Genomic DNA, 10,481 nt, shown 5'->3' with positions numbered 1-10,481 from the left:
GTTGGAAATTGATGAGATGAGTATTAAAGAAATTGTGCTATATGAGCAGTGATCACTGAGTCTGATTATATACTATTGATATGTTGAGATTTGGTAAGTTGCTATGCGACTGGCAAAGATGGTGGTTAATCCTGCTTGTCGAGATTACAGCGCTGGCATGAGAATGGCGGTTAATCTCGCTTATGTTGAAATGTGAGGTTTGAGGTTGAGGATCCCGCTTGCATCCTTTCGAGTCGCAAGAGTGGGCTGGGAACTATATCCCTGGGGTACCAATTATTCGTGACCAAAAGGCGACATTCCAAGGGGATGTGTCGAGTTGGCAGTTGAACCAACAAGTGATATCACGCCTAATAGGACATGCATTCATCATATGCATCTTCTATGTGTTTGCTTGTTTTGCTTACTTGCATCCATTGCCTAAGTATATAACATGCTTACTTGCTAATTGTGTTTCCTGTTGTATATGTATATTACTTGTGTTTTACTTACTTGTATTTGTCTGTGGTTTCTACTGGGATTGGAGAGGTTCAGTAGGTGATGGTGATGGGATCGCATGGAGGATAGGTTGGCGAAGGCTGTGGGACAGCGGTGTTTTTGTTAGTTAGAAAATCCTTAAGAATAGATAACCCTTTTATGAATTTTTATTAAAATATTGCTAAGTTTGAATCTTATGCATGTGGAAAGTTCTAGGATTGCCTTTGGCTCCCCAGAACCGTATATCTTATCTATTGGGCAATGTTACCATACTGAGAACCTCTGGTTCTCATACCATATATTGTTTTTGTTTTCAAATGCAAGTCGCAACCCACCTCGGTGAGTTTGCAGATGGTGACAGAGCGGAGGATGTCTCTCTTTTGTATTGTGTTCATTTTGATGTAGCTCTCACTTTTGTATATTGTATCGTGATACGTTAGAGGCGTAACTTTGAGCGACAGGATGTAACTGTTTTAACTTTCAGAAACTCTGCTGTATTTCTATTTTGGCTAGTCGGCCTAAACTCTGCAGGCTGTGACTAGTCCTCTTTTGTGTATATATATATATATATATATATATATATATATATATATATACTTGTTTACTCTATTTATCCTGTTTATCTTTTGTACCTATGCATTTAGTTGTCACGTGTGAACGCTTCACGCTTTTGTATCTCTATTTTCTGCGTCTTTGAGCTTTATTCCTTCATTGGGCTTCTAGTATATTACATTCTTTGATTATATATTATTGTATGAGCTTTAGAACTGTTGTGGCGCTTTGTCGCCCTTTGCCAGCTAGAGGTAAAACTTAGGGTGATAGGGTGTTACAATGCGTATGCATGGATGATGCGTATGCACGATTGGCAGCTTTGCACAATCTTCATTTCTTCATGAATTCTCTACTTTTGTATGCTCTTCTTCTATCTTTTCAAGCCATCCTTGTCTTCAAAATCTTAAATCATTCAAACAAACATTTCACGGTATCGAATGGGATAAAAAAATAGAATTAATTTGATACTTTTAAAGCATAAAAAGCATGTTTTAATCAATTAAGTACAAGTAGGAGAAAATTCACAAAATCATGCATTTACAATGAATAAGTGCAAGTTAAATTGATAAATTATACTCTTTTTAACCTAAAAATTCATCATAAAATATGGGTTTATCACTCCTTGAATTATATGTTATAATATATAGATTGCTTTGAAATTTTGATGTTTCCTCCTAGGATTGCACAACAAAGACATTATTTCTGAGTTAGCTATCAAATATGTTGAGTTCTTGGTGATAATTGACACATGAGCTCATAACCAAGATTGAAAATATATATGCATCATACCACATTTATTTGCTTATTACTTGAAGTTATTTGTCTGTATGTTTGTACTTGAATAATTAGAATATGTGTGATTGTTTAGGAATAGTTGGTTCTAGTAAAGGTAGGGGAATGGGCTGTAATGTTTCAAGGAAGGGAGTTACCAGATGATGGATTTGAAAAGGACAAGAACGTGAATATTATGTTCCATGATCGGAAAAAAAAAAGTAAACAGTAGTAGAATTAAATTGGTTAATTATGAGAAAAAGGTAATTTAGAGAAGAAAATGGTATTAAAGAGTATGAGTTATAAGAGAATAGCAATTGAATTCTAAAAGTTTAGAAGAACAAAAAGAATTTACAGGAAAAAGATTCATAAAACAAGCATTAATCAGGTCCTATAAAGCAATTTATATTTTATATCTTTTTATGATAATTCTAAAACCTCTATTGAGATCGTATGGTTTAGTTCTCAACTCCCTATATCCTTACATTTTTCATGAAATGAATAAGAAAGCTTTTGAGGGGGTCGATAAGCCCTGGAAGTACAGTAGTTAAATTTAGAATATACTTGTATTTAGTTATTTTTATGTATTATACGTTAAATATATAAGTATATGTATAGAAGTATAGTTGATGTATTTTTATTTATGACAATGAATGTAGTTGTTTGAGTTGTAATATTTGTTCATTTTCTTATTATGTTACGGGGGTTCGGCTATATTTTTATGTTAGTTGCCAAAGACCTAACACAACCTTCCTCTTTTATCCGGGCTTGGGACCGACTATGTACCGCAAGTGTAACATAGACGAAATTATGGTTGGATTTTTGGAATGTATGGATAAAAAACTGTACTCTATTTTAAGTTTCGTTTTTAAAAGCTCCTATAATATGTAAATAAATAATATAATAAATACATATAATATACTGTAACTTAAGCGTAATATTTTGGTAATAAAAATATTACATTTTACATTATCAATCGTTATTGAAAATTATTAATAGTGTGACAAAAGAACAAATATAATTAATTTATTATCTTTGAAAAACAAATTTAATTGATAAAATTTTTTAGAGATGAAATTTAAATAACTTATTTTTTTGGAGATTAATTTGACTATTATCCCAAATTTTATAGTTCAAAATAGTTTGATATATTATAAAACCAAAAGAATATAACATCTTAATAATCGGGCATTTGTAAATAATTTTTTATATTTGATTGCTAGAAAAATAAGATTAAGTTTTAAAGGATAAGTTATTAGTGTTATTGTTGTTTTAAAATTAAAATTGTAATGCAGCTGTTACTATTGGAATAGACTTTGGGACCACTTATTCTATTGGAATAGACTTCGGGACCACTGGGCTTAGCTCAATTTATCCCTAATTACATTTTATAACTAGTGAGTAGTCACATTGTAGACGTTTTCTTTGCAAGTTAAATAAATAGTTTTATGTTTTCAGGCTGCGTTAATATTTCCGAAAAAAACATGGTTAGTATGTTTGCACTTATCAACAGAATCAGTTAAAAATAATCAATTCTCTGTACAGCACTAAAGTAAACCAAGATCATTCTGTTCATTACATTCTTTTAATTACAAAAATCGATCATCCATAACTAAATAAACAAATTGGAAATAGCCGTCGTAATTCAAGAGTCAACTGGCCCCAATACGATCAACCATTACTTGTGCATTAAAACATTGAACCTTCAAAGGAAAACGGTGGGATGAGAGTGGTAACGAGGAACTTGAGAAAAAAAAACGAAGAAATAAATGAACGAAATCGCAATACTGAATGAAATTTATAGTTTTAATGTCTCCCTGAAACCAATGCTGAAGCTATGTTCTACGCCCTTTCTACCAACCATGGGAAGGCTTCCATTCTGCATCATGGCCACAAACTCATTATAATCTATGCGCCCATCCTGCATTCCATTAACCAGAGTTGATATCAGCCACAACTTGATAGAAGCATATTCTTCAGGTGTCGATGTGTTCAACTTCTAAGAAAAAACTGGATAGACCAATGAATGCTTCATCTAAGGAGTACATTTGATGTTTACTCCGAAAATTTAGGGACTATAATAATAATAACAAGGCCTAAAGTCCCTGGTATATGCATTAAATGAGCTGCAATATTGTGCAAGTATTTCTCTTCGTTCTCTAAGGGAAGAGAGAAATGATGGGTATCAAGTTTACCAGCCTTATTGATGGTGAAGATAAGTTGAGTTAAATAAAAACCGGAGCCTCACTTTGTATAATCTAAGCCAATTATATGAAGGAAAAAAAAAATCTCAAATGCAATGAATTTCTCTGTTCTCATAGAATGTAAATAAAGGGCACATTAGCCTACTAGCATTCCAAAACTGTAAAGGATCAAGGGATAATAGATGCAAGCCAAGTATCTTCTTAATCAGAAATGTAAATTGGTAAAGTATGGGAGTAATCACTTTTGGATTGATTCTGTGAACTCATTTAAAATAAAATTATCGATCTAGGGACAGTTCGCTCCCTCGCTTTGGAGGATCCAAACTGGTAGAAAGCTCTACAACATGTTTTCTGCTCCAAATTTTAACACTGAAAAGATTCCGCGGGTACTACAATAGTTATTAGTGCCCTATAAGAAAATGCTTAAGTTTTTTATATGGGCTAAACCAAAGATATATGGTTTTGATTCCTCTAAAATTTTTGTTGTAGTTTTGATCCAAAAATTATTTAAAGAAAAAGCAGTCCCTAACATTATCTCATATACACATAAACTTGGTGGCAGGGGTAGGAGAACTCTTGAATGTAGACATGAAAGATGTAGAAACAAAATGGACAAGAAAGTCAAGTAGCACGTTTCTCATAATCAAACCAAAACAAAGACGAACTATGATATATATAATTGGAAACTGATTAGTTACTTACATTATCTTGATCGATTTCTTTGATTATCTCTTCCAAGCGGGCATCTTCAATGCCAAACTCATCACAAGCCTGTTGAAGTTCATCTTGGGTAATATAACCACTTCCATCTTTATCAAAGTATGTAAAGGCTGCAAATAAATGATCTTCTCTTTCAATCTTATTAAGATGCAAGGTTGCAGCAATGAACTCGCCGTAATCAATTGTTCCACTGTTATCTATATCAGCCTGCAATTGAGTTAGACATTTGAGTTAGCCTATTAGACAAAAGGAATGACATAAATGCACCAAGATAATTTAATGGTGTAGATCTAAAAGAGATTATTGATATACAATTACGCTAAAATCCATTCCATTGGATTGTCTTGATACCAAAAGAAAAGGTCAGTTGGTCACGTATTTGTTATTTGTTATTTGATATATATATATATATATATATATATATATATATATCATGCTTGCAATTGTAAGCAGATATTCAATCTCAATTCCTCCTAATTACGCTTATTCCATGTATAATTTTTTGGATTTAATTTACTGCTATCGATTTTATGAAAGCAAGAATAAATACTTACTGCTTGCATTAAATCATAGATCTCAGATTCCTTAAGATTAGCATCAAATCTTTTCAAGCCAGCTTTAAGTTCTTCGAAAGTTATTTGACCACTGTTGTCTGTATCTATCATCTTGAACATTTCCTTTAAGCCAGCTATTTCTTCTTCAGATAAGCTCTCTGCAATAACCTGAGAAAACAAAATTAATAGAAACATAATACATGTTTTCACCATGCAACCATGAAAGCACACTGAAAGTGATTGGATCTGGCAGAAATTAGGGGATTATATTGATGAACTAGGGATTGTAAATCACAATCCTTTATTGGAGTACACTGTTGGATCAAACCAACTGTGGAGAGAATTTTCCTCTCCTGAACTATCACACTTTAACAGAATTTTCTAACTGAATTGAAAACTAACCTACCACTAGTATTTATAGGCAGCCACTAGGACTAGCACTAATACCCCTAAACCTGATAAACTAGCTCAAAAAGAACAAACAAACCTGTTTCTATCATCACTCCCCCCCTGCACAACCACCTTGTCCCCAAGGTGGAACTCAGGAAAGGAGCTCCATTTGCTCCACTGCCAACCAGCAATTTGAATTCCTTGTTTTTACAGAGTATGGTTCGTCACATAAAAAGCATTCGCCTCGTGCATGTTTAACTTTGTACTCCTTATTGCAAAGGCGCCGCACTCCTTGCCGGTTCGGACGCTCCACCCCTAACCCCACACCCATGCTTGCCAGACCCGTTGCAGCCAATGCGAGTACCGGCTTGTTAGTAACGAAGTTCTATGTAATTGGCGTACCCACACTATGGCCAAGAGCAGTCCGCAGTGCTGGTTCTCCACTTTCTGCGCCAGCTCCATCAGTTCATCCACTGTCTGAAATGTAAACAACCTGCATTCCTCACTCACTTCCAGCTTCAATCCATTCAAGAACAAGTCAATCAATAATTCTGGAGCCAGAGCTCGCAGCGGACGTGCGTGCATCACAAACTGGTCAATGTAGTAGTCCCGCACGGTGCTGGTTTGTCGCAGCTTCAGCAGCGATTGATAGGGACTATACAACCTCTCAGGCCAGAAGTGACGCAGTAACACCACCGAAAGGGACTGCCACTACAGCATTGGCGCGCCCACCACTGGAACCACGTGAACGTGGCCTTCCACGGCGGACATCGCCACCGCAAGCCACTCCTCTTCTGGCACCGCTTTGAACAAGAACTGCTCCATACGCTCGATCCAAGTCATCGTGTCCTAACCACGAAATATCAGGAGTTCCAGTTTTCTCCACTGCTTCAGCGCAGTTCTACTCCCTTGCAAGCCGCCGACAGCATGGTGCGACGCCGACGAATACCGTTCGTGACGGATCAGAGCGCCTGATCCATGGAATCCACTCATGCATCAATCCTCTGTAGCATCTCTTGCAGTGCGCGGCACAGGTCTTCAAATCACGATTCCATCGCATCCAATCTCCCTTCCATTTTCCGCGATCGCGGTTGTACCATTCACCCCTTCCAGGATCCATGGACTTCTAATACCAGTGATAGGATCTAGTAGAAATTAGGGGATTTTATTGATGAACTAATTACAATCTCTTATTGTACACTGTTGGACCAACTCTAAGAGAATTTTCCTCTCTTGAACTAACACACTTTAACAGAATTTTCTAACTGAATTGAAAACTAACTAACCACTAGTATTTATAGGCAACCACTAGGACTAGCACTACTACCCCTAAACCTGCTAAAGTAGCTCAAAAAGAACAAACAAACCTGTTTCTATCAGAAAGACTTCCAAAACTAATGCAATTGTTGTAACTATTCACACATTTCAAGCATCAATATCAAGCTCTAATCACATGTCAAACAGCTTAGTTAGTGCATAAAGATACTTACTATAAGAGCCATTTTCTTAAGTTTATTCATAGCAGAAAATTGTTTCAGGCGACTTAGTACAGCAGAATCAAGTGGCTTGTCCGGAGCTACACCATCAACTTGAATCCATGGATGACCTGAAGGGAATTTGAACACAAAAAAAAGATATTCTCTTTTAGATAAAAGAGAGTTTCCTGTGATGTCACAAGTAAAATTCAGAATTAACAGTTGTTCAATTATCTGGATTGGGCTTTTATTGTGCAGAATGAATATGCTTCCCTCATTATTAAGGCAGATCAATCATATGGTATATAGTTCAAGCACAAACATCACATAAGTATTCTGGGAATTCCAACAACGTATGATAGTACAGATATTCAGGCCTTCAATCTTAATATCTATCATAAAATTGAATGGACATAACCATTTTCTAATACAATCCTGTTAGCTACTTTCACATATCCTTTTACTAAAGTGAGAATCGAGCATGGAACATATGATCTTTTTGCTTAAATGAGTACAGCTAACTATTCATATTAGGCTAACTCATATAGTCATATATAATACCAATATCATATTATCATGAATGAATGGAAATGTATTTACATAGTACTTGATGGGCAGTCATCCGCCTTCTAGGATCCCGAACAAGCATTTTCCTTACTAAATCTTTAGCACTTTCCGAAATTGCAGGCCAGGGATCTGACGAGAAATCAAGATCACCACGCAGAACCTGTTCAAATATTCCTTGTTCATTTTCTGCACCACATATATGAGAAAACAATTATTCAGTCAGATATGTTAAGGTATTATAAGACGACTTCAAAATTGCATTTTCCAGCAAAATCCTAAGTATGTGACCTGCCCAAAATGGAGGAACTCCACTCAAAAGAATATACAGGATAACTCCAGCACTCCAAACATCTGCTTCAGGACCGTACCTCTTTCGCAGAACTTCTGGGGCAACATAATATGGGCTGCCAACCACATCATTAAATATATCACCTGAAAGAAAAGATGATCAGATTTTCGCACAGAATCATTCTACTATGGAGAATCATTTTATAATATACTGGATAATAAAGTATTAAACCAATATAAAATTTGCAGCATGATAAAGTACATAATCAGAACAAGTCTAAATTAACATGTACGATGTATCTGCGATGTCCCAGGTTTCAAAATACAACTCACAGATTTATAGATATCCCTAATTCAGAAATTTCAAACATTAAACAATATATATATAATTCAGAGCTGCTAACATCTGTTCTCCAGATCCAGACTTTTTGCAGATCCTAGGAAAAGAGAAAAATCCTTAACTCCAAAGACCTAAACAAAGCTCGCAAAAATTAAATTCATCCAATCTTGCACAATAAATGTTTAAATCACGAGTCATTGCCAAATTGACATGAACAAAACTTTTAATTAGTCAATTGAAAGAACCAAAATTGCAGTTTTATCTTACATTTGATTAATCACAACACAATTATACATATAGACCATGAGAAAATACCTGGCTTAAAGAACACGGATAATCCAAAGTCAATGGTTTTGAGAAGTGCATCCTCATGCTGATTCACAAAAAGAAAATTCTCAGGTTTAAGGTCTCTATGCATCACACCAAGAGAATGACAAGCTTCCACAACCCCAACTATGGTCCGAATAAGATCGGCAGCCTTTCTTTCAGTATAATGTCCACGCTGAATAATCCTATCGAAAAGCTCACCACCTGCACATAATTCCATCACAACATAAACCGCTATCGCATCCTCATAAGCACCTTTAATGGAAATAACATTTGGATGGCCAGACAAGTGGTGCATTATCTGAATTTCTCTCCTCACATCCTCGACATCCTCGTCAGTTACCAGCTTCCTCTTTGCAATGGATTTACAGGCAAATTCTTGTCCTGTTGCCTTCTCAACACATAAAAATGTTGTCCCAAACTGTCCCTGTCCAAGTTTTCTTCCCAAACTGAAGAACTCCTTGAAATTACCAGTCTCTCTTTGTAAAACAGAATCAACACGAAGCCCTGCACTCGAAACTCTCTTCACAGAAGCTGGTTTCCTGTGTTTACTCTTCTCCTGTTCCGGTTCCATTTCCACTTTTGACTTTGATTCTGGTTTTAACTTTTCTTTTGCCTCATGTTTTGGCATAGTTAACTGCTCAGGAGGTTTGTTCTGGACAGGCAACCCAGATTCAGGTTCATTGGTTGCTTCCTCCTTTACACTTTCTCGATTGGATGCCAATTCATCTGGCGATTGCGACCTCCACATTGCCGCAGAAACCGACTGAAGAAACCCATTTTTAATGCTAGGACCAACACAAGTGTTCCCCATAGTGCTTTACACTGGATTTTCTGGTGGTAATATTTGCGAAGCTTTCATAACTTGGATCTAGGCCTACACCATTTGACTCTGTTAAACACAAGATACAAGATCTGATTGCGATCTTCAAGTCTTTAATAGTGTTGATCTAAGTCAAACCCCATAGTAGTGCACAAGAAATTTGGTGTAAAAGAACAAATCCAAAGATTCAAGATCATCCAACAAAAAGATTGATTTGTTAGGCAGATAAAAACATAAAAAAGTTTTATGCATTAAAGAACCTCAGCCAATAATAAGAAAAAAAAAGACAACAAAAATAAGAGAAGAGAGAAGCTCAGAAAATTGTTAGAATCAATTTGAAACAATACAAAGAAGAGTTGAACAAACGAAGCATAAGAGTGTAGCAAGAGGTTTAGGCCGACCTTGACTTGGCTAGGTCAGTTGTTCAGGAACGACATGAAAAATGGGTTGAAAATGTGTTGTGTATGTTTTCCGTGTGTTGAGCAAGCTATTTCTTGGTTTATACTTTATATCATCGAAGTTTCCCAGTAATTATTACTAGCGGCTCAACAGGGTGGCTGTTCAGCTGGTTTTTTATTTTTTTTATTTTGTTTTGTAAGAAATTAATTTTTATATTTAAAAAAAATTAATTACTATATTAATTCTTATAATTTCATCAAATTTTAATTAAATTTTTATATTTTTTTAATTCAGCTCTTATACTATTTTTAATTTTATAATTAAATCCTTTTTAATATAAAAAATATTAGAATTATCTGGATATTTTTCGTAAATTAAAAATATTCATAATTAAAAATTTAACTAGATTTTTGACCATATATATTTCAGGAAAAATATTCTATTAATTTTAACATTTTTTGATATAAAAATAACTTAATTACAAAATTAAAAGTATAGGAATTGTTCATATTGTGATCCAAAACATAAAACTAGGCCAAATAAAGATGAAAGGCCCAACTTTAAAAGGAGGCCTCAATCCCATGCTCAACCTCTTCT

General features: G+C 35.1%; 1 protein-coding gene across 5 annotated transcripts; it reads right to left on the bottom strand.

Moving 5' to 3' along the window:
- Nucleotides 1-3,316: 3,316 nt before the first annotated feature.
- On the bottom strand, nt 3,317-10,032 carry LOC112743542 (calcium-dependent protein kinase 1). Of its 5 annotated transcripts, none has more exons than XM_025792804.2 (8): nt 9,887-10,032; nt 8,651-9,554; nt 7,996-8,139; nt 7,741-7,893; nt 7,156-7,271; nt 5,276-5,443; nt 4,704-4,928; nt 3,317-3,718 (listed from the first exon to the last, which is right to left on the bottom strand). In XM_025792804.2, the coding sequence occupies exons 2-8, from the start codon at nt 9,474-9,476 to the stop codon at nt 3,596-3,598; spliced, it is 1,755 nt and encodes a 584-aa protein (XP_025648589.1). In that variant the 5' UTR covers nt 9,477-9,554; nt 9,887-10,032; the 3' UTR covers nt 3,317-3,595. The 5 variants fall into 5 exon arrangements, with proteins under 5 accessions (XP_025648589.1, XP_025648579.1, XP_025648590.1 ...); XM_025792794.2 differs by having other exon boundaries at nt 8,651-9,539; XM_025792805.3 differs by having other exon boundaries at nt 8,651-9,612; nt 9,887-10,011.
- Between the last annotated feature and the right edge of the window lie 449 nt (nt 10,033-10,481).

Source organism: Arachis hypogaea, chromosome 2 (genome assembly GCF_003086295.3).
Source record: "Arachis hypogaea cultivar Tifrunner chromosome 2, arahy.Tifrunner.gnm2.J5K5, whole genome shotgun sequence".
Classification (NCBI taxonomy): Eukaryota; Viridiplantae; Streptophyta; class Magnoliopsida; order Fabales; family Fabaceae; genus Arachis; species Arachis hypogaea.
This window is presented reverse-complemented; position numbering and strand designations above follow the sequence as displayed.